At 42.4% G+C, this 24,893-nt stretch overlaps 3 protein-coding genes across 6 annotated transcripts; 1 reads left to right on the top strand and 2 right to left on the bottom strand.

Moving 5' to 3' along the window:
• Positions 1–782: 782 nt before the first annotated feature.
• haus8 (HAUS augmin like complex subunit 8) lies at positions 783–5,131 on the bottom strand. 4 transcript variants are annotated; one of them, XM_038999356.1, is made up of 10 exons: positions 4,876–5,131; positions 3,295–3,389; positions 3,148–3,209; positions 2,909–3,041; positions 2,646–2,756; positions 2,450–2,556; positions 2,179–2,337; positions 1,842–1,983; positions 1,554–1,695; positions 783–1,309 (listed from the first exon to the last, which is right to left on the bottom strand). In XM_038999356.1, exons 1-10 carry the CDS (start codon positions 4,938–4,940, stop codon positions 1,183–1,185), a joined length of 1,143 nt encoding a protein of 380 aa, XP_038855284.1. In that variant the 5' UTR covers positions 4,941–5,131; the 3' UTR covers positions 783–1,182. The 4 variants fall into 4 exon arrangements, with proteins under 4 accessions (XP_038855284.1, XP_038855283.1, XP_038855286.1 ...); XM_038999355.1 differs by lacking the exon at positions 4,876–5,131 and adding an exon at positions 3,656–4,864; XM_038999358.1 differs by lacking the exons at positions 1,554–1,695; positions 4,876–5,131 and adding an exon at positions 3,656–4,866 and having other exon boundaries at positions 1,073–1,309.
• On the top strand, positions 3,954–10,983 carry rex1bd (required for excision 1-B domain containing). Its single transcript, XM_038999360.1, has 5 exons — positions 3,954–4,113; positions 4,919–5,001; positions 5,106–5,310; positions 10,175–10,263; positions 10,697–10,983. Exons 1-5 carry the CDS (start codon positions 4,111–4,113, stop codon positions 10,767–10,769), a joined length of 453 nt encoding a protein of 150 aa, XP_038855288.1. The 5' UTR covers positions 3,954–4,110; the 3' UTR covers positions 10,770–10,983.
• Positions 10,984–12,358: 1,375 nt separating this feature from the next.
• On the bottom strand, positions 12,359–24,612 carry LOC120051797 (cytokine receptor-like factor 1). Its single transcript, XM_038998685.1, has 8 exons — positions 24,326–24,612; positions 22,178–22,456; positions 21,091–21,220; positions 20,587–20,756; positions 16,788–16,945; positions 16,285–16,453; positions 15,038–15,219; positions 12,359–13,156 (listed from the first exon to the last, which is right to left on the bottom strand). Exons 1-8 carry the CDS (start codon positions 24,381–24,383, stop codon positions 13,148–13,150), a joined length of 1,155 nt encoding a protein of 384 aa, XP_038854613.1. The 5' UTR covers positions 24,384–24,612; the 3' UTR covers positions 12,359–13,147.
• Between the last annotated feature and the right edge of the window lie 281 nt (positions 24,613–24,893).

The following is a 24,893-nucleotide window of genomic DNA, read 5'->3' as shown; positions in this document are numbered from 1 at the left end:
TATCTGGCAAACTGATGTTTTGCAACAAACATTGCTGCAAACATCACGTACCAGTCGTTTACTTGCTAACTGTAGTTATACACGTGTCGCGTTTAACGAATCAGCAAGTCGGAAATGTCAAGTTTCCGACTAGCATGTAAAATGATCCAACCGACAGCGTCATTGCGTTTTGGTATACCAGAAGTACATTCATTTCCAATAGAACACTGCATTTGCCTTACAGCATTGTGTTGCAGAGGCAGTGCGTTCTGTGTGGTGCATAAACTTATGCATCAAATTGTATGCTTAGACTTGACACAAACAGTAGCAAAAGGGGAATGTTAACTTTTGTTGCACACATCCAGTAAAAAACAATATTGATGCAGTGATGCTGTCGGTCTCAGAGGCGTAACGCCTCAATCACACTTACACCGTCATTGCGCAAAATGCTAAGCAGCATCATCTAGATATGATTGCAAAAAAAACATTCATCATTCACCTTCTGCTACTATTTCGGTCATGCTGTCTACGCATGCAATTTGATTCATACTGTTCGATAACTCCAACATATGCACCACATAGAACGCACTGCAACGCAATGCTGCAAGGCAAACGCAGAGTTCCATTGGAAATTAATGTACTGTACTTCTGGTGTAGCAAAACGTAATGACTCTGTCAGTGTGCTAGAGGCATAATGGTGATACAATGTATACCTGCACCAACATCATATGGATACAAATGTTTACAATTAACTCTTAGAGGAAACAGAAATGTATTCCAAGAATAAGGTCTTTGAACAGCTATTACATATTGATGTATACAATTTAATAAAAAGTTTCACAAAATAATTCCCATGGTCAGTAATTCAAGTAATTTAACTACTGTATGTTAACAAAAATTATAAACTGGGTGGTTCACGCCCTGAATGCTGACTGGCCGACAGCCGTGGTATATCAGACCGTATACCACGGGTATGACAAAACATTTATTTTTACTGCTCTAATTACCAGTTTATAATAGCAATAAGGCACTTTGGAGGTTTGTAGTATATGGCCAATATACAACGGCTAAGGGCTGTATCCAGGCACTCCGCATTGCATTAGAACAGCCCTTAGTGGTGGAATATTGGCCATATACCGCACTCCCTCGGCCTTATTCCTTAACTATAGGCTGTACATTCTACACAATGTTCTCAATGCTGCTTCACTGTTTGGGGCAATAGAGTTCCTGAACTCTTGTCAATCCAAGCTGCTCCTCTTCCAAGGCCTGCTGAATCTGAACCGTCTGGCGACTGACCAATGATGACAGCTCCAATAACTCTGAAAAACCCCTGTGAAGAAGTAAATCCTATGGTCACCAAAACAAACCCACTACATGTTCATCCATTCATTGTTCATCATATCTTTGGAATACATAAGTGTCTTCAAGTGATTGATCTTGACCAGTTTAAAACACGTACCCTTATGCGTAAATGGAAATACACCAGTCAAAGAGCAAGCTGATCATTCATAATGGTTTCGAAAGACTTAAACTAAAAATGACATGTCTTAAGTCACTCTAATCTATGTTTTTACCCTGAGAGCTGCTTGCTGATGTCCTGTGCAGCAGTTTTCACCCCTCTCAGGCACTCAGCAGATTTCTCATTGCCATGGTGAGCTCCCTGTGTGCACTGCAGCAACACTTCCTCACTCTCCTTCAGGCTAGCAGTGGCTTTATCTGAATGGGTAGGAACCACGGTTTTTGTATACAAACACATTCATTGGGGGGGAGGGGGGATCCTATGCATAAGCAGTAAATCCAGTTAACGCCAAGGTTCTCTTCACTTTCCAGTAATGTGGCAAATTGAATGGAATAATACCAACCCAGAAATGTCATTCTATCCCCGTCAATGTAGAAGTTCTTCACTGGCAGCTCATGTCGTGTGGTGTCAACTGCAGTGGCAAAAGACTTGTATTCCTGTGTGAACTGCTTGGCGGCATCAGCCACAGGAGTTAGTGCTGTGATCTGAAAATATAAAATGTCTGATTATTCAAAATCAAATCATAGATCAGATGATTTTACAACAAGTTTTTTTTATTTTTAGAATTCATATCAACAACCATACCATAATGATAACACAAAAAAAACACAGGATAACAAATTGTTTTTACATCAATCAAAGTTTGTTTAGGCTGTATTTGGAGAGAAATTACTTCTGACCTGTAAATCGAGCAGGTCGTCCAGCTGCATGTTCTTCTCCAGGAGGAGGTACTGGCGCTTCTTCTCATGGACTTCCTTCCGTAGCAGCTCCTCTTCCTCCATCACGGCTATAATACGCCCCTCCGCCTCCGCCTTCAATTTCTGGCTATTATTCTCCATCTGAATTCACCGAACCATCAGAGTAGTTAAAGAGGGAAAAAAGGTTAACCTTAAGGGGCGAAATACCAATAAAACATGTCTGATTAAGAAATATACCAAATATAATCGTTACCTTGGCTGTGAGGTAAGCCAACAAGAACGTCTGCATCTCTAGGAGTCTCTTTTCGTGTTCATCATTTCTTTCAGGTTCTACTGCTGCATTTTGTAACACTGTCTTGTCTGTAATATAGGAGAGACATAGCATCTTAACTGTTGATTCCCAAATGCTGATTTGTTATCAACATGATCTGAATAAAAGGACAGTTTACCTTTAATGGCAGAGACATCAAAGTCAGGGCGAAGACAGTGACCATCTAAGATTGTGGATTGCAGAATACTTCTTCCTAATTGTGAAGGCTCAAGGACACTTGACATCAATGCTGGAGAATAAAAAGTGTTAAGTATTAAGTACGCATATAATCTCAGGGCTCTATACACTAAACTTCACATGGCCAAAGACATTGGAAAAATAAAACAGGTTGGCCACGGTAGAGTACAGCCAAACATCTCACTAATCACTGGAAGCACTTACGAGTAGGATTGCGAAGTGACTGAGGAGCCATGGAACGCCTTGCGGGAGACCCCACCCGTGGTTTAACACTACCCGGTTTAGGTGAGGCAGGCCTTGGTGGCACAAGGGTGGACTCATTGGTGAGCAAATTGTTCTGTGGAAAGGTACAGGGGTGACATTTGTTAATTCATTTTGAGAGTACTAACTAACTATTAAATTGAATACAGAGATCAGCAATTGACATGAACTCATAACACTACCTTGGTTAGAGGTGCCTTTTCAACAGTTTGTAGATATCGAGACTTCACTATTGTACCACCAGCTGAAAAAAGGACAATGTTATTTGTAACATTGATAATTGTAAAACAAGGTTTTATGTGTCATTTAAATTGTTCTTTCAAACTTACATTTAGTTTTATTTCCATTCCCACTGCTGTTGCCTTTGCTGGTGTTTCCAGTTCCACTGTTGTTGCTCTTGCTGTTTTCAATCACAGCTTTGGAACTGAAAATAACATAAAAACGTACACACGTAGCCTAAGGGTAAAGGCAGCTGATAAAAGTTGATGATGAGATCCACAAGATAATGACAGCACATAGCACATACGTATCCGTGTTTGTACAGATTTTATTGTAACGTGTTAACACAGCTAGCAGCTGATCACACAATCACATAAAGTACATCAGTAAAATTGCAGCAATTTTGATTCATATTTTGCAAACATACAATTATATTAGCTTTCTACATTGACGAAGAACATGTTCAGCTACCTTTTTGAATCTCCAAGGGTAAGTTTCTGACTTTTAGGAACCGATGACACTCTTCTTGACGCCATTTTACTTTCAAGTGAACCGCGTGTACAACAACGTTTATGTTCGGCTTGAAACAAATCCTAGGATGAGGTTCTAGCCTGTGTTACTTGTTCAACAAATACAATATTGTTTGTTGAAATAAAAAATAAAAAATGTACTTTTGAACTTGTTTAGATTTATCTACAATAAATATGGACCACTATTAACGTTACTTTTATGCTACATTTTCTAGCAACCTTTCGGGTTCTAGTTGTACCATCGGACATAATTGAAGGATGCACATAAACAGGGAGCATATTTACTTGTCTTCAAAATAGTTGAATCATGATGAACAAAGCCAAAACGATACCCGCTACTGTTTTACACCTCGCTTATTAACCAAACTGTACAGCGACATTTTCAACAACATTGACATGGTAAGTTTGTTTATTGCAATACATTTATTTGAGACAACAACATGCAGTTTGTATATGAAAGCTAGTTAACTGGCTAACGTTAGCTTGTCTCGTGTGGGTTAACTGAACAACATAGGCGACACCGGACAAGAAGTTAGCTATAATTAAGCACTAAGGCCCGAGGAGGTGTGGTATATTGCCAACATACCACGGCAAAGGGCTGTTCTTTCACGACCACGACGCAACGTGGAGTGCCTGGACACAGGCCTTAGCCGTGGTATATTGGCCATATATCACAAACCCCCGAGGTGCCTTATTGCTATTATAAACTGGTTGTGAAACCTTTTATTTAATTAGTCAAGTCAGTTTAAGAACTAATTCTTATTTACAATGATGGTCTACACCAATGTAATCAGAGCAGTAAAAATACATGTTTTGTCACACCCGTGGTATACGGTCTGATATACCACGGTTGTCAGCAAATCAGCATTAAGGGCTCGAACTACCCAGTTTATAATGCCAAGTAGGCACGTTGTGGAAGTAGCTAGCTAGCTATAACAATATCTTTAGCTAATTAGATGTATAACGTTAGGTAGTAAACATAGCTAGCTAAAAATGTTGTCAGGTTCTTCAAAACATTTTGTAACCATGTCAGTGTAACACCAACTCCCCCAAATAGTTAGGTATTAGCAAGTTAATAACTGAGACAAGCTACTGTTACCTAGCTAATAAAATTAACTATTACTGTAGTTAGCAATTTTTTTGCTAATGTTCACCACTCACAGGTCTTTTTTTTTTTTTTGTCTTCCCATTCTCTCCATCCTAGGTACCCACAGACTTTCAAGCATTGGTCCATCGATTTTATGCCGTTCAAGCTGAAAGGGTTGAAGCGTACAGGCTTTTTGACGAGTAAGTAGGCCTGCATTATTTTCAGTTGATGCATAGATGCACTTCCTGCCTTTCTGTTCACTTAAAGTAGGTGAAGATGGACTAACATGTTTATTTCTCTCCAGAGGCCATGAAGCATACTTGAGGACGGGGCCCCACTATGACTTTGACCACTACAGGCAGCTGGTGCATGAGATAACGCAGGCTTTCTGTGGCCTCTCAAAGGAGGTGCTAGAGATAAAGGAGCGGCTGCACCAAGACTTCGACCGTCCAGATCTCTCTGAACACATTGACAAGCTGCAGAGTAAAGAAAAGCAGAAGCTTGAACTGGTAACGACTCTCTCTTACCTAGTACACTGACCTGGGATATGCTTTAAGGAAGCTCCTGACCTGTAAAACGACTAACCGAAATTGAACTTACCGTAACCAACCCCATAACCAAATTTTAGCCTGTACCAGTCAGTTTGTGTTATCCTGCCATCTTCTTTTCACTCATTGTCATGCCAAACATGGCTTGACTATTAGCAATGGAGTTGGCAAGATCTGGGACCAGGCCCCCAGTGTGCACTTGCTCACTCTTCCCAAATTGAAAGATTGTATCGGTGTAAACATGGGCAAAATTAATTGTGTAGCATATTTTTTACACCAGGTTTAGTGGGAATGAAACGAAATGCCGCCTCTGTTGCTGTAACAGTGCTCAGTTGACTGCTGTTGGCGCTTAGGGATTACATATGGATATCAAGCATTGAGTTTTATATAGTTTATATGAATTTTCAGTTGAACATGCATATATTTGCAGTGCAGTGTTCTGTAATTCTAGTCCTGGAAATCTACTGGATGTGCTTGCTTTTATTCTAGACCATCAATATCACACCTGATTCAAATCATGATCTTCACACTCTAGGCCATGATTAGCAGAATCCGTAGTGTTACTGAAGAGCTGGAACAAATACCTGCATGCCCAGTAGCTCTCTAGGACCTGTTTTGAGGCTTCTGCAATAGTGCATCACCTCCAAGGTTCATCATCAGACTTCCATCAGTCAGCCACAAGGGGTCAGATTTCTCCTCTGAGAATGTATCCCATCCTGTATTGCCTGCTTCATCAGTGTTCATTGTTCAGCAATTGAACATAACAATAATGAACTTACCTTGTCATCAATAGAGAGAAGCAATTGTGCAACAATTGACACATAGTAGACATATTTTAATGATCATGCTTTGTAATGCACAATTGTAATGTGAAGCTCAATCTGTCAGTAAAAATGGGAATTTAACAAGATTTAAATAATATCTTACATTTTCCATACTATCAATTTTCATAACGTCATAAGTCTGGCATTGACTTTCCTTCTTCTGGATCTAGGCTAGTGGCAAGTCCCCCACATTTTTGAGATAGCCCTAGCCCACATCCCAAATGTCTCCCATTTATGAAATGGATTGTTGTATTTTACTGCAAAAGTGGTTAATTTGATAGATATTGTGAGACACCCCCCTAAACTCCAAGTGCAGAATAATTCCTTGCTGGAGGGGGGGCTGGGCTGTGTAAGCTCATGTAACCCAATATTGCAAGAGCTGATATTGCTCAAATGTAATACAAGTAGGCACTTGTCTGTCCTACATGAACAATCTTAATGCATCTTGGGAATATAGACCTGTAAACACAAAGATACAATGTCAACTATGAATATTTATGATGAATGTAAGTTTTGCTTTTTGGGAGCTGATTAGTGAAATTTGCTCTCATTCAGTGCTGTATGGTCCTGCCTGACAAGAATACATACAGTTACACATGGATTTTGATGTGGCTATTGTAATCTGCTCTAAGGAAAACAAGTGGGCTCAGACATCAGAAATTGATTTTTTGGGTCCAAGGTTCTTTGGATTTTGTTACTTTAGCCCCTACTCTTGTGATTAAGTCAGATTGTCTTTGGGGCCACGATGGATTTGACCTTAATTCCAATATGCCGTAAAATCCAATATGGCTGCCATAGTACCATTTTTATGGAGGTTAAATAACTTGTAAACATCCGGGGGACCATGACACAACATCTCAAGAATGTCCTTTGGGACAAACCACGGTCTAGACAAAACCTCCAGGGGACCATGACACAGCGTACGAACCACTTTAGGCGACCATTTCAAATCAAATTTTATTTGTCACATACACAGCAGATGTTAATGCGAGTGTAGCGAAATGCTTGTGCTTCTAGTTCCGACAATGCAGTAATAACCAACGAGTAATCTAACCTAACAATTTCACAACAGCTACCTTATACACACAAGTGTAAAGGGATGGAGAATATGTACATAAAGATATATGAATGAGTGATGGTACAGAACGGCATAGGCAAGATGCAGTAGATGGTATCGAGTACAGTATATACATATGAGATGAGTAATGTAGGGTATGTAAACATTATATTAAGTGGCATTGTTTAAAGTGGCTAGTGATACATTTTTTACATGTATGGCAGCAGCCACTCAATGTTAGTAGTGGCTGTTTAACAGTCTGATGGCCTTGCGATAGAAGCTGCTTTTCAGTCTCGGTCCCTGCTTTGATGCACCTGTACTGACCTCGCCTTCTGGATGATAGCGGGGTAAACAGGCAGTGGCTCGGGTGGTTGTTGTCCTTGATCATCTTTATGGCCTTCCTGTGACATCGGGTGGTGTAGGTGTCCTGGAGGGCAGGTAGTTTGCCCCCGGTGATGCGTTGTGCAGACCTCACTACCCTCTGGAGAGCCTTACGGTTGTGGGCGGAGCAGTGCTGGTCAAGGGCAGTCAGGTCTGGAGAGAATCAAGGGCTATATCTGTTCCTGATTCTACATTTTTTTTGAATGGGGCATGCTTATTTAAGATGGTGAGGAAGGCACTTTTAAAGAATAACCAGGCATCCTTAACTGACGGGATGAGGTCAATGTCCTTCCAGGATACCCGGGCCAGGTCGATTTAGAAAGGCCTGCTCGCTGAAGTGTTTTAGGGAGCGTTTGACAGTGAGGGATGGTCGTTTGACCACGGACCCATTACGGATGCAGGCAGTGATTGCTGAGATCTTGGTTGAAAACAGCAGAGGTGTATTTGGAGGGCAAGTTGGTTAGGATGATATCTATGAGGGTGCCCGTGTTTATGGATTTGGGGTTGTACCTGGTAGGTTCATTGATAATTTGTGTGAGATTGAGGGCATCAAGCTTAGATTGTAGGATGGCCGGGGTGTTAAGCATAGCAGCACGAGCTCTGAAGATAGATGGGGGGCAATAAATTCACATATGGTGTCCAGGGCACAGCTGGGGGCATAGGGTGGTCTATAGCAAGCGGCAACGGTGAGAGACTTGTTTCTGGAAAGGTGGATTTTTAAAAGTAGAAGCTCGGATTGTTTGGGTACAGACCTGGAGAGTAAGACAGAACTCTGCAGGCTATCTCTGCAGTAGATTGCAACACCGCACCATTTGGCAGTTCCATCTTGTCGGAAAATGTTATAGGTAGGGATGGAAATTTCAGGGGTTTTGGTGGTCTTCCTAAGCCAGGATTCAGACACGGCTAGGACATCCGGGTTGGCAGAGTGTGCTAAAGCAGTGAATAAAACAAACTTAGGGAGGAGGCTTCTAATATTAACATGCATGAAACCAAGGCTTTTACGGTTACAGAAGTCAACAAATGAGAGCACCTGGGGAGTAGGAGTGGAACTAGGCACTGCAGGGCCTGGATTAACCTCTACATCACCAGAGGAACAGAAGGATAAGGGTACGGCTAAAGGCTATCAGAGCTGGTCGTCTAGTACGTTCGGAACAGAGAGTAAAAGGAGCAGGTTCTGGGCGCGATAGAATAGATTCAAGGCATAATGTACAGACAGAGGTATGGTAGAATGTGAGTACATTGGAGGTAAACCTAGGCATTGAGTAATGATGAGAGAGATATTGTCTCTTGAGACCAGGTGATGTCACCGCATATGTGGGAGGTGGAACTAAATGGTTGGTTAAGGCATATTGAGCAGGGCTAGAGGCTCTACAGTGAAATAAGACAATCACTAACCAGGACAGTAATGGACAAGACATATTGATATTAGGGAGAGGCATGCATAGCCGGGTGATCATAGGGGACCAGTGAGTGGTTGGGCTGGCTGGAGACACGGTGATTCAGACAGCTAGCAGGCTGGGGGTAGCAAGCTAGCAGAAGGGTCTTAGGGGCGTCTCGACGGAGGAACGTCTGTTTTAGCCTCCACGTGCGGTGACGTCGATAGACCAGTCGTGATGAATTAGTAGGGTTCTGAGTAGAAGAGGGGTCCAAGTCCAATTGGCAAAATAGGTATAGTGGCCCAAGAAACTGGCCGATGGATCTATTCAGCTAACATTCCAATATGCTCTAGACGGCTAGCAGATGGGCATTCAGGGGACGTCGCGATGTAGGGGCCAGTTGAGTACCCCCTCGAGCAGATTACGTTGTAGTCCAGTCGTGAAGGATCGGCAGGGTTCCGTGCCCTGTACCGGCAGTAGAAGGGGTCCGGGTATTGTAGCCCAGGAGTGGCTGATGGGCCTCTTCATCTAGCCGGGAGAATGGGCCTAGCATGGGCTAGCTCCAGGCTAATTGGTGCTTGCTTCGGGACAGACGTTAGCCAGGAGTAGTCACTCGGATAGCAGCTAGAGCTAGAACCAGGCAGAACCATACAGCACTGAATAAGAGCAAATTTGATTTGGAAAGCTGTCCTTTTAATCAGCTACTAAAAAGGAAGGCTTACATACATCATAAATATTCATAGTTTATATTTCCGCCTATTGTATCTCTGTGTTTACAGGTCTATTTCCAAGATGCATTATGCTATCCTTATGTTGTTTGTGGGTGTATGAAGGACCGACAAGACTACTTCTGTTCCAAATTTGAGCTTGCAATATTGCATTACATGAGCTTATGTGCCCCCCCCCCCACTCCAGCCAGGCATTATTCTGCACTTTAAGTCACAATATCTATCAAATTAACCACTTTTGCAGAAATATATTTTTACACAACCATCCAATTCATAAATTGGAGACATAAGAGATGTGAAAAAATATGGTTGTGTTTTGTTCTACGTCAGGTAGGGGTTTCTCAAAAACTAAAGCCCTTTTTGAGGATTGGTCTCTAGTCTGGCCCAGGCTGGTGTTAACATTTGATTGCTCCAGCTCCACGTCTGATAAATGGTTTACACATGTCTCGTTGTCCACAGACGGCTAAGCTGCAGCTGGCAAAGCAGAAGGCTCAGGATCACCCAGAAGACGAGGGCTGTCAGGAGAAGATCCAGGAGGTCAAGCAGGAGTAAGAGCAGATTTCACTCTTCCTTTCAGGGCTTTGTCTCCCCATTAACCAACTCATTCCCTCAATGTGCTGACTCAAACTGCTGAGTGTTGAAGCTGCAGGGGCAGCTCAGTGTCTCGTTAAGTTGCTCCATTGCCATGTGCAATCACTGATGTCATTTCTCATAAGACCTACCTGCTGTTTGCATGCAGACTACTCACAGGGAATGCATGCAGGGCTCTCCACCCTGTTCCTGGAGAGCTACCCTCCTATAGGTTTTCGCTCCAACCCCAGTTCGGTTTTCGCTCCAAACCTGGTTCAACTTATCAACCAGCTAGTTATTAGAATCAGGTGTGCTAGATTAGGGTTGGAGTGAACCTACATGACGGTAGCTCTCCAGGGACAAGGTTGGAGAGCCCTGCTCTAATGCCTCCATCTGTCTCCCCTGCTGCAGCATCATAAAGAATAAGGAGGCCCTGAGTGACATCCTGCAGGACTTTAAATACGACTCCGAGGAGTCGGTGTGATGGGGACTCCCAGGAGGTTGCCGCCCAGACAGGGATTGATGGACTCCTCTGCTGCAACTTCCCCCTTTTTATTCATTTGCCTAAGTTATTGATCCTTCCCTGGCTCCACCTGACTGCTGCAGTGTCTGCCCAGGGTCATTCTGTATCCTGCTTATCTCTGCATGTGTACCTGTGTGATAATTTGCTCTTTTAATAAAAAAACATTCCAAGGCAAGTGTTATTCCTTTATTGTTTTATAGACAAACGGCCAAAATATTTGACAGTTATATTTATCATTGATAACTGAACATAACTTAATGAGGGAAATTATTAATTAGAATTTCTTAAATATTCATATACAAAAATATAAGCAATATAAAAATGTCCTCATCTGCACAGTCACTCAGACACAGTATATACAGTTAAACATTATGCCACTTATTTCAACAAAAGGAATCCAGAGTAGTACAAACCCAAAGAACAAGAAAACACTTCCATATGACCAACAAACTGCAGAAATATCTGAAGTTCAATTGCTATGACTGTATACACCAGCCAATCCACAAAACGGTGTATGAGCATACCAACCCAAGTTTTTGTAATTAAAAGACCTATGCAATTACATCCATTAATGCATACACTACTTGACCAAAAGTATGTGGACACCTGCTTGTCAAATATCTCATTCTAAAATCATGGGCATTAATATGGAGTTGGTCCCCCTCCTTTGCTGCTTTAACAGCCTCCACTCTTCTGGGAAGGCTTTCCACTAGATGTTGGAACATTGCTGCGGGGACTTGGTTCCATTCAGCCACGAGCATTAGTAAGGTTGGGCACTGATGTTGGTCAATTAGGCCTGGCTCGCAGTCGGCGTTCCACACCGATCTCGACAAACCATTCCTGCATGGACCTTGTTTTGTGCACAAAGGAATTGTCATGCTGAACAGGAAAGGGCCTTCCCCAAACTGTTACCACAAAGTTGGAAGCACAGAATTGTCTAAATTGTCATTGTATGCTCTAGTGTTAAGATTTCCCTTCACTGGAACTAAAGGGCCTGAACCATTATTCCTCCTCCACCTAACTTTACAATTGGCACTATGCATTGGAGCAGGTAGCGTTTTCCTGGCATCCGCCAAACCCAGTCGGACTGCCAGATGGTGACGTGATACATCACTCCAGAGGATGCGTTTCCACTGCTCCAGAGTCTAATGGCGGTGAGCTTTCCACCACTCCAACCGACGCTTGGCATTGTGATCTCAGGCTTGTGTGCGGCTGCTCGGCCATGGAAACCCATTTCATGATGCTCCCAACGGCCAGATCTTGTGCTGACGTTGCTTCCAGATGCAGTTTGGAACTCTGTAGTGGACAGATGATTTTTACGTGCTACCCACTTCAGCACTCGGTGGTCCCGTTCTGTGAACTTGTGTGGCCTACCACTTTGCGCCTGAGCCGTTGTTGCTCCTAGATGTTTCCACGTCACAATAACAGCACTTAGAATTGACCGGGGAAGCTCTAGCAGGGCAGAAATTTGACCAAATGAAAGGTGCCACGTTGAAAGTCACTGAGCTCTTCACTAAGGCAATTCTACTGACACTGTTTGTCTATGGAGATTGCATGGCGGTGTGCTCCATTTTATACCTGTGTGGCTGAAATAACCGAATCCACTCATTTGAAGGGGTGTCCACATACTTTTGTTTATATATAGTGTGGCTTAGACAACTGTGTGGCTATTAAAGTTGCTAGAATGGAAATACATTATGAAAATACCTTCATCTTATTGAATTCTGACAAATGTTCTGTGATTGAGTTTCCAGAACAGGAGCTGAATTAGTGAAGTTCTTTATACTGTATATGACATTCCAGCAAGATTGCATAATGCCCTTGTGTCTGTGGTAAAAGCATGTGATGGTGGCCACTATGTGTCTGATCTGACGGTAGTCTGTAAGATGATTTATGGCCATCTGAGTCGAGCACATACTAATGCTACATTAAGAAACTTTTCCATGCTCCCACTCAGCGATCAGAGGGCCTTGGTCTGAAATGTGCTAAGAAAAAGGCTCTCCACTTTGGCACTCCCAGGAGATGTGAGTGTAAGAGTGTGTTTGTGTGGAGAGGAGGGGATGGAGAGGAGAAGTTCTTAGAGATGGGATTCCACTCTATTTTAATCCAGGGCTGCAGACAGCAGTGTAACACGCTGGCGTCTTGCATCAGGTCTTTTTCTGTTCCACATGGATTCCTACAAAGAAGAGTTGTTGTGTGTGACCAAATGCTGGAATATCCAGTGTTGGATCGCTTTCACCGAGAGGCCTCAAAGTGGCCTTCTGACAGTTTCTCAGTTGTTGTTGTGAATGTTGCTTAAATATTTCAATGATGTTTAGGATGTGTTATGATTTATCGCCTTATAGAATCTGAAAGGGAAAACAAATGTTTAATATTGGGGTAATTCAATTGAACGGTAATTCATATTCCTTATCATACTGACACTAATTGCGTATTGGTTTTTAGTTTATTTGGATCCCCATTAGCTTTTGCCGAAGCAGCAACTATTCTTCCTGGAGTCCACGAAAAAATATAAAACATGACAAATAACAAAACACTGCTACACTGATAGACAGTCACACAAATGTAAAATACAACGATATACAACTAAATAATAATGTGTGTAGATTGTGTGTTAGTGTGCCTATTTGTGTGTGTGTGTGTGTGTCATTTCACAGTCACTATTGTGCCTTTTAAGATGTTTATAACCTCTTAAGGATCCGACCCTTTTTTTCAATTTTCGCCTAAAATTACATACCCAAATCTAACTGCCTGTAGCTCAGGACCTGAAGCAAGGATATGCATATTCTTGATACCATTTGAAAGGAAACACTTTGAAGTTTGGGGAAATGTGAAATTAATGTAGGAGAATATAACACATTAGTTCTGGTAAAAGATAATACAAAGGAAAAAGAACATGCGTTTTCAACAGTTTTTTTCCCGTCTTTGAAATGCAAGAGAGGCCGTAATGTATTATTCCAGCCCAGGTGCAATTTAGATTTTGGCCACAAGGTGGCAGCAGTGTATGTGCAAAGTCTCTTACTGATCCAATGAACCATTGTATATCTGTTCAAAATGTTGTATCAAGACTGCCCAAATGTGCCTAATTGGTTTATTAATACATTTTCAAGTTCATAATTGTGCACTCAAACAATAGCATGGTATTATTTCACTGTAATAGCTACTGTAAATTGGACAGTGCAGTTAGACTAACAAGAATTGAAGCTTTCTGCCATATCAGATATGTCAATGTCATGGGATTTTTTGTTGTTGTTACTTACAACCTCATGCTTATCACATTAGCCTACGTTAGCTCAACCATCCCGCGGAGGGGTCACCGATCCCGTAGAGGTTTTAATTCATCTGTTTTGTTTAAGGCCATTTTGCTGTTTACTTTAGAAACTGGAGAAGGGAGTTCCATGCGATCATGTATAATACTGAGCGTTGCCGTGAATTTTCTTTGGACTTGGACTGTGAAGAGACCCCTGGTGGCATGTCTTGTGGGGTATGTATGGGTGTCTGAGCTGTATGTTGTTTGAATATTGTATTGGTAACAGCCAGTTTTTTTTCTCAGAGCAGTTAAACACAGACACTATTCAGGATACGCCACGCTAATCATGTGAGCTAAACGTGTCAGGCAGTTCTCTTGTCCTCAGTAGCATAACAACCAACGATTAGGTTCAGGGGGCGTACAGAGGATGTGGCTTAGCGGTGAGCTCAGTCCTCCTGGCTGCCATTTGGGGTGAGTTATGTTGTGAAACAAGCTCCTCACGTCACAGAGAGAACACAAAAGCAACACATTAAAGTGGTTCTTAATTATATTAACATGCTCATTTCTCTTTGTTGTAGTAATCGACTGAAAATCAAATCTATGCCATTAAAATAATAAAATGATATTGCATGACTCAGAAAACTGAGTGGATATCAACATTAAGCTGTACTCTGTGCCGAAAAAGTGGAAATCGCACACATACCTGAGCATAAAACAGACACAGACATCAGAATGTCTAACAAGTTTTAGGGCAATGATGGTTCTGTGTGCTTCCACAACACTGAACACATCGCAAAAGTTCAATTCAGGACAAAGGGGGTCAGAAAATCAGGGTGTATGCAGAGTTCAACACATTGACAACAGAGGGTGTTGTTGTGATAAGGAGCTACAGTAGCCTAGTAGTACATAGCATAGGCTTCACAGTTATGTACCATGACTGAGTTGTAACAGAAATAAAGGGGATATTATTCTTACCTACCTGGTTGCGCGTTTTATGCGATTTCTGCAGCCACACCCGCCACTGGTCGTAGAGTTTGATTGACATGCCGCTGCAGCCATAGGCGTGTTTGCGAACCCAGCCAAAGAACTGCTTGAGCTCCCGTCGCAGGGTGGAGTTCTGTTCGCCTGGCTTGGGCTCACATGATCCACTCTGCAGCCGCTCTGCCCAGGGAGAAGACAGTGTGAACAAGGTTAGTCAGAGAGGACTGCTCAGAGGAACACTGGCTCCAATTCAATTGAACCTGCCACAGCCGTGTTTACGCAGTGCCATTGTGTACAAACTACTCCCGTCCACACACTTCCTGCAGTACCCGTAGTTATTTTGTGATTTTATTTGACCATGGGGAAAAGAGCTGTCGCGTAACCGCAATGCAGGTTTGATTGAATGGAACCTAATGTTCTCCTACAACTAAACCAGCTGGAGACGAGTGGTCAGTGGCTCACACGGGGCTAGGAACTCTGCATAACCTCTGGGCTCTGGCTAATGTGCAAGGTCATTCTCTTGAGTATTGAGAATAGTCTATTTGATTATAATACATTCGATATGACTACAATAGAAAGGATTCACAAAATTGATTTGGTGCACTCCCAATATAAAGCCGGCCACAACCAATATCCCATGGCAAACAGAGCCTGATACCAACTTCCTCCCCCTTCCAAGTAAATACCACATAACCTTTGTAACCCATTATCTGCCATTGTACTCCCCAAATCTGTTTCCACTCAGTGTTAATGCCCTGTGTGCAACTGACGGACTGCATTTCAAGTTGCCTAACGAAAGAGAAAAAAAAGTATATCTATCTGATGTCTCCCTCAACTCTTTGCCATCTCAGCTTGAGTTATTTTAATCCTCAGATGAAAGATTTCTATCATGTAATTTGATGTTTGGCGTTCTGTGGTCACATACGGTTTGAATCTCATTTTCCCAGGATGTTGAAGACTAATCTGGGATGAGGTTATTGTTTCTTTGGTTTAATTGGCAATGAAAGGTTAATTATTAGAGGACAATTTAATGTCCCATGGCTCATCATGAGCCATAATAATATTAAACTTTACACGATTTCCCATAAAATCTTCAATGTGCACTATTGAAGATCAACAAGTGCTCACGAATGTCATAAACGCCCCAGCAAGCTTATGTCTGTTGTAAATAAATCCTAATGCAGTGTTATAACACCTTATGAGACCTATCCTTCCTCTTAAAGTGCTATGTAAATCTTTACTCACCACTGTGGGGTGTGGAGGCAGCTGAAGGGTGGCTCCAGTCACTCCAGATCCCAGCCTTCCTGGAGCCGTAGATCCCCACTGGGTTGCACCTCACCTGGACAAAGTACACCGTCCCTGCCCTTAGCCCCGCTAGCCGGCACGATGTCTGGTTACCTACATTGTCCACCACCTGAGAGACATCAAAGAAAATATATAAAAAATACTCTCATAGTGTTTATCTATTAACCACACACACATGCACACATTCCTGACAAAAACACGTTAAGTAGCAGAAATCAGACTTTCACGCCTATCTTTCAGTAAAAACAGAATCCACAATCAAGCATGCACAAGCTTGGCTTGAAAGCCAAAATACAGCTCTGTAATCCCTGGAGAGTACCTGACACTCATACATCTCAAATATTTACACAGATATGAGATGCCATAGACGTGGCACTGTACCTCAGAGAGAGAGAAATGTGAATGAATGTTGAAACAAAGCTGGAGTAACGTTACTACTCTACCTTCCATTCAGTGCTGTCCTCCAGTCGGTAGCGTATCTGGTATTTGGCCTGGAAGAGGAAGTCTTTGAGTGCCGGGGGGATGCCCCAATGCACTGTCAGTTGGTCCTCAAGCTCCCCCACACGACTCACATGGACGTTGTCTGGAGGGTCTGTGGTCACTGAAACAACAGGGATGTAGACACCGGTTGGTCACAAAGCTGTATAATGACTTATATGTGCTAAACCTACGGAACAAAAAACTCAATACAAATTTCCAGTGGTAAAGTACTTAAGTTAAAATAATTGAATGTTCTACTTAAGTAGTTTTTTGGGGTATCTGTACTTTACTATCTATATTTTTTGACTACTTTTACTTCACTACATTCCTAAATAAAATAATGTACTTTTTACTCCATACATTTTACCTGACACCTAATATACTCGTTACATTTTGAATGTATAGCAGGACAGGAAAGTGGTCCAATTTATTCACCTCTCAAGAGAACATCCCTGGTCATCCCTTCTGCCTCTGATCTGGCCAACTCACTAAACACAAATGCTTCGTTTGTTGGAGGTTGCCCCTGGCTATCCGTAAATTAAAAAAAACAAGAAAATGGCGCAGTTTGATTTGCTTAATACAAGAAATGTGAAATGATTTATACTGTTACTTATACTTTTTATACTTATAGTAAGTATATTTGAGCAATTACAGTAAATTTAAAACAAAATATTTTTTTACTTTTACTCAAGTAGTATTTTACTGGGTGACTTTTTTATTAAGGTATCATTACCTTTACTCAAGTATGACAATTGGGTACTTTTTCCACCACTGCTAATTTCAGTAAATAGAGTATACCCTTAGCAATGCTTCATGAGCACAAAAATATATATCTATTTTTTAATCTTTGTTGTTTAAGGTTTTGCAGTACATTATTATGTTCTATATTTCTGCCCTGAACAAGTAGAGGACTGAGATGAGGCAGCATCCACACTCTCCACTCGGAGAAACCTCTTGGTAAATATTGTACCACACTGTACAGACACTACAGCTATATCTAGATATCACAGCCACCATGCTTGAATAAAACACGGTCATGAATGTTCAGTGTCGGGCCTGGGCTGTACTGTTGTCCAGCACCAATGCTGTCTATCTCATCTACTCTGAAAGAACACTTTGCTTCTCTCCTTAAGTTCACAGTATCCTCCACATTTTATCCTCTTGCTCTCACTCCCGGTCTCATTCTCTCTCTCTTTCTTTCTCTCCCTCTCTTTCTCTCTTCCTGCCTCATGCACGATCTCCTTCCCCTCCTCTCTCTCCTCTTTCCCCACCCCCCCCTCTGATTTTCTCTCACTCTCTCCTTCTCTCCCAGTCCTGAGAATGAGTGTAGTTATGGACGCAGGGTAATCAGGTCAGTGTCTGTTTCTGCTCTCTCCCCAGTCTGATGATTTAGGCACACGCTCCAGCATTAAAAAAACATGTTTCCCACTGCAGTAAGGCTCTCAAAGAAGTCAAGTACTTTGATGCTGTTGATAGAGGGGGAAAGAGAGAGAGAATCATATAAAGAGAGAATGAGGAGGAGAGAGAATCATATAAAAATGTCAGAAGACAATTTGTGATTGTCTTCTTGAGAAGTCTATAGCTCCATTCATTTCCTGTTTGACTTGTTGTGTGTGTGCTGATGCACTTTATTGGTTTCATCAAGTTCGCCCCCCAGGGGAGCAGAAAATCAAGGAAGATTCCACAGCTTATGTTTTCCACTGCGGAGTTGGTGAAGAAATATGAAGTTACTTGATGCGTCATGTGTTAGGCATCCTCCCTCCTTCCGACCAGTCTCCTCTCCCTTCAGACCAACCTACCTGTAGTCTCTAGGTGTGTCCAGTATAGTAGGGAGGGACATAGCAGAGCAACACAAAGGTCAATCGCTTTCCCTTTTAACCACAGGGACACACCTCAATCCTTAGGCTATACATTACATTTACATTTTAGGCATTTAGCAGACGCTCTTATCCAGAGCGGCTTACAGTTAGTGTATTAATCTTAAAGATAACTAGGTGGGACAACCACATATCACAAGCATAGTAAGTAAACTTTTCCTCAATAAAGTAGTTATCAACAAAGTCAGAGCTAGAAAGGGGAGGGAGTGAAGTGCAAGTGTTTTTTGGGGGGAGGGGGGTCGAGGTGAAGAGGTGGATTATTATTTATTTATTTATTATTTTATTTCACCTTTATTTAACCAGGTAAGCTAGTTGAGAACAAATTGTCATTTACAACTGTGACCTGGCCATTATTTAAGATACTCTTTGAAGAGGTAGGGTTTCAGGTGCTTTCGGAGTATGGGCATGGACTTTGCTGTCCTAGCTTAAGGGGGAAGCTGGTTCCACCATTGGGGTGCCAGGACAGAGAAGAGCTTGGACTGGAATGAGCAGGAGCTGCCCTCCTGTAGGGGTGGGAGGGCCAAGAGACCAGAGGTGGCAGAACAGAGTGCTTGGATTGGGGTGTAGGGTTTGAGCATAGCCTGAAGATAGGGAGGGATTGGGGTGTAGGGTTTGAGCATAGCCTGAAGATAGGGAGGGATTGGGGTGTAGGGTTTGAGCATAGCCTGAAGATAGGGAGGGATTGGGGTGTAGGGTTTGAGCATAGCCTGAAGATAGGGAGGGATTGGGGTGTAGGGTTTGAGCATAGCCTGAAGATAGGGAGGGATTGGGGTGTAGGGTTTGAGCATAGCCTGAAGATAGGGAGGGATTGGGGTGTAGGGTTTGAGCAAAGCCTGAAGATAGGGAGGGATTGGGGTGTAGGGTTTGAGCATAGCCTGAAGATAGGGAGGGATTGGGGTGTAGGGTTTGAGCATAGCCTGAAGATAGGGAGGGATTGGGGTGTAGGGTTTGAGCATAGCCTGAAGATAGGGAGGGATTGGGGTGTAGGGTTTGAGCATAGCCTGAAGATAGGGAGGGATTGGGGTGTAGGCTTTGAGCATAGCCTGAAGATAGGGAGGGATTGGGGTGTAGGGTTTGAGCATAGCCTGAAGATAGGGAGGGATTGGGGTGTAGGGTTTGAGCATAGCCTGAAGATAGGGAGGGATTGGGGTGTAGGGTTTGAGCATAGCCTGAAGATAGGGAGGGATTGGGGTGTAGGGTTTGAGCATAGCCTGAAGATAGGGAGGGATTGGGGTGTAGGGTTTGAGCATAGCCTGAAGATAGGGAGGGATTGGGGTGTAGGGTTTGAGCATAGCCTGAAGATAGGGAGGGATTGGGGTGTAGGGTTTGAGCATAACCTGAAGATAGGGAGGGACATACAACATATGACTGATGATTATAGTTTTATCATCAACTAGTGTGGTAAACTGGCATATTGCAACATTGTAATACAAGACCAATATGAAGGCCAAGCTAAATTTTGTGATATTTAGTTTCATGTCCTCAACCTTCTTTTCCCATCCTCATTGTGTTTTGTAAGTGTATCACTTTTGCCAAATGTCTGAAGTTCAGTGAACATTTAGTACAGTTCAGTTTATCTTTAATAATCACAGCCATAATCCATGATATTGTTATTGGGATTGATTGGGAACACATACATTTCCTTTCTCACATGAAAGTGTGTTAGCCATATGCAGGAGATCAGGCGGCGAGTTAGTGATGTGAGGCGAGGAGGAGAGAAAAGGAAAGGATGAGATCACGATGGACTCATGTAACACAGAAGAGAGGAAGAATTTAGCACGTCCTACCGTCGTGACGGGACATTTTCATGGCGTACCCACCCTAGCAGGTCTGGAGCGGGTTGGGGAGCAGGAGGGAGACTGGACAAAAGGCTCACTCCACTTACCCACATCCAGGATATCCAGAGTGATGACATCAGAGGTGGCAGTCCCTAGCTGATTGGACGCCTCCACCCAGATCTCGTAGGGAGTAAAGAGGGCCAAGTCCCGGGGGATGTAACACGTGTAGCGTTGCCCCGTGCTGTAGTCCTCACATTCCCTCTCTCGCCCGTACCACCTGCACAGAACACACAGCAACATAAAGTCACTCATATCTGTAACAAAATTCTCAATATAATGTACTGCCAACAACCAGTAAAGCGTAACATTTTCAGTGTGCACTGGACCTTGAAATGTTAACAGTGTAAACAGCATTAAGAGTCAAATGAATGCCTGCAGTACAACAAAGCAGTGGTTACAGTCTTTGCAATGTATCATCAGAATTACATAGGCCTTTAGTGAGTAAAAGAAAGTAATTGTGTTCCAGGTGATGCATCGATCATTGTTTCTAGGCAGAAATTATGGTGGGTTGGGTGATCACCTGGGAGATGCTGGACATCTGTGGCTCTCACCTCAATTTGTACTTGAGGGTGTATTTGGTTTTGATGAAGGTTTCGCCCCGACCCCCAGGGGTCCACTTGCAGCTCAGGTCCTTTGTGTTTCGGGACCAGCAGGTTAGGTTGACCGGCTTCTCCGGGGGCACTGCACATTAACAGTGAAAAGATATGGTTCTCTTAATGGCTACAAGAGTGGTCGTGCAATGTGTATTATACAAAGCTGTTATAAACACCTTAGTATCACAATGGACATTAAAATGATGCATTAAACAAAGTGCTTATGTACCACAAACAAATACATCAGTATAGTAGTTCCTATTTCACAATGGGTAATAATGATCACTCAATCCCATAATGACAAACTGGCACATTGCTTAACCTCAGACGACAGGCTAGAGGATTCAGCTCCTCTCTCATTTCCTCTACATGATAGACTATCAAACACAGATGTAGTTAGAGACAGAAGCAAAGTAGTGATGCTGATTACAACCCACTGAGCAGCTAAACTGAGGCTCTGGGTATATGATTCAAAGACAGACAGAATAGGCTCTGTACGTTAGGATTTTAATAGAATAACTATTATTTTCACAATGGCTCTGTTGTTTGCAAAGATTTCTGCATGAGTGAAACATTGACTCTGTCAATACATGTCATGTATAATACATGATCCCCTGTACTTAAACCACTGCCGGGAGACACTAGAGATTAGAGTGGAGTAATATAGCAGGCTTTAAAATCATAGCAAACACACAGCTTATCATCAAAAAGGCTTTTAAACAAACAAAAAAACTATATTTTGTAAATGCACTGCCCTGAGCTGCTTACTCTGACAGTATTGATGACTCCGACAGTATTCACTTGTCTATCTCCTTGTTACACCCCAGCGCTGTCCTTTTGAGCACAGACAGTTTAAGGACCACAATCTAGTTTTCAGAACATCTGAGAAGTTTTTGTCATTTTCACCCAAATTCAAGGAGGAAATAAATCTGAAGGGGGAATAGAATGAAAAACAACACAGGATAATTTTGATTTGGATTCAATGTTCTGAAAACCTGTCCCCAGAAGAAGTGGTTGAGGCCTCCAGGGCCAGTCTGACACTTACTGCCCACGTAGAGACAGGAGCCAGCTAGGACATGTCCATCTCCGCTGTGACACACCAGGTTGTCCCCAGACTGTTGCTGGGAGCCATTGAGGTGGTGCAGAGTGACACTGAGGCAGTTGGGGCTCAGCAGGTCGTACGTGCTACTAGGGAGTCTCTTCCCGTTCATGGTCCAGTACATAGTGTTGGCATGCAGCCCCCGCTCGGGGCTCACTGTGCACGTGGCCGTCAGGCTGGAGCCCATCCGCAACGCCGGGTCCTGGGGGAAGATTACAGCCACTGCTGGGGGAGAGACATACAGAAACACACTACTTTAAATGGGCTTCACTCCTGGAGTTGATGATGGCTTAACACGTACGGCAATAAACTTTGATTTGATTTGCTTGAACATTTTTGTTCTTGATATTAATATGTTCAGAGTTAAAAGATAATGAATCTTTCTGATTGCAAACACTCAGGGGAACCTGAGAGTTATGAAGTGGATTTATGGGTCCTGTGCTGAAACTGTTGGGAGATCACTTGGAGAGGTCCGACAAGGTTGTTGGTCAAATTCTTGAATGCTTTTCCATCCTCACTATTCCTTTACTCTTCTGACTCATCTTATGATGGATGCTTCATTAGAAATGCCCTGAGAAGCATTCCTGTTTGAATGTGTTAGGACTTGGCTCCTTTGGGGGAGATTCAAGGGTTAATGTGAGGAGGTTTATTAAGTGTGCTGTTGGTGGGCGGTAGACAAGCTATCTAACATATGTGGCAATATGCTACGCGCTATGAGTCTGACCGGACTAAAGAGGACTTGGTGTGAGATGTGCCGAAACCAGTGTGTCCACTGATATTTACACTTTACGTTTACACAAATAGGGTAAATTAATTGTATGTTTCACAGCAACATTGCATCAATTTTCAACTTAGGAATTTCAGATGAATTTTTAAATTTTGAACTTAATCACCTCTGTGGCCTATTTCTCTGTTAGTTCAACAATACATTACAAAGAAATCCAATTTAGCTGCTAGGCACATGGTTACGGTTTTCATAGGATATTATTACCATAAAATAAAATGATCCAACAGGCATTCACTTTGTCTTTGGAACATTCTCACAGGATATTGGTTTCAATAGGTGAAATGTATATGAAGAATAGTTTACAATTACTCATGCACAAATGTGTACAATGCCATAATCTCCTATGCAGACTTGTTGCATTATAAGTAAGTAGTTATTACCAATTTACTTACAATTCATCTTCAAATCCACCAAACATTATGCCCATATTTTGGACATAAAAAAATCAGACATCTTGAAATATAACTCATAATCTGTTCATTTATTATTGTATTATGTGAGCTTTATTTAAGCATTCAGGCCCGAGTGGGTGTCGTATATGACCAATATACCACGGCTAAGGGCTGTTCTTATGCACGAAGCAACACGGAGTGCCTGGATACATGGCCATATATCACAAACCCCCAAGGTGCCTTATTGCTATTATAAACTGGTTACTAAAATATTTTGGGGTCATACTCATGGTATACTTAAGCAATATGGCCCGAGGAGGTGTGGTATATGGCCAATATACCACGGCTAAGGGCTGTTCTTAGGCACAACGCAACATGGAATGCCTGGAGACAGCCCTTAGCTGTGGTATATTGGCCATTTTTCACAAACCCCAGAGGTGCCATATTGCTATTATAAACTGGTTACCAAGGTAATTAGAGCACTAAAAATACATGTTTTGTCATACCCGTGGTATATGGTCTGATATACCATGGCTGTCACCTAATCAGCATTCAGGGCTGAACCACCCAGTTTATAAATGTTGTTATACCACAGCTTTCAGCCAATCAGCATTCAGGGCTCAAATCACCCAGTTCATAATACATGTATTTTATAATAACCTGGCAAGTACACATGTGGACAGTCTGGACACCTGTGAATCAGACAGTGAGTTTTGTATTTTGTACCTTTACCTTTACATACAATGTATCTAACACATTGTTGAGAATTGTAACATGTACATAAGATGTAACTTTTTTTGTTGACTAATAGAGGGTGAGCGTCCCTCCCCTTCAAATCAGTCGAAACAGGCTTATGGCAAACTTGGTAGTCGGCTTCTCACAATATCACACTTCTGAGTTTTGTAGGCTACTTACGTGTCGATGAGGAGAACACACGTGGAACAAACAGCATGAGGCACAACAAGGAGAGCATGTTTCAGATAGCCTTTTTGGCTTTTTCTTGTCCTTTCCCTCCTACGTTTTGACTCCAAGACTTGTGGGTTCGGAACAGTAAAGGTTCAAACACAATCTTGCGGGAGAAAATGCAGGAATTCAAACCCAGCTCTCCAACAACGTTGAATCAACAGTCTAATTCCAACGAAGGAACTACGTTTAAATCGAACGTCAGAACTCCGTGTGTAGGCTAAAAGTGCGGATGAGCTTATAAACAGTGGTTGTATGAAAGTAACCTAAGGGTTTAGTGAGGGTTTTCTGCGGTGCACGCCTCAAAAGCTAAAACATTGAAGTTGATACTTTATAAGCCCCTCCCTTGTCTTCCCACACGGTCTCAAGTCATTATTGCTCTTCATTTTGTATACTTTTTATCCATTACAAAGAAGAAGAAAAAAACGTATATTCTATAACATTCCATCTCTAATTTTATAGTTGGGTCTACTTCATGGTTATAGTCAAGGCAAGTAATTGAATTGATTCATTAAAACAG

Source organism: Salvelinus namaycush, chromosome 8 (assembly GCF_016432855.1).
Source record: "Salvelinus namaycush isolate Seneca chromosome 8, SaNama_1.0, whole genome shotgun sequence".
Taxonomy (NCBI): Eukaryota; Metazoa; Chordata; class Actinopteri; order Salmoniformes; family Salmonidae; genus Salvelinus; species Salvelinus namaycush.
This window is presented reverse-complemented; position numbering and strand designations above follow the sequence as displayed.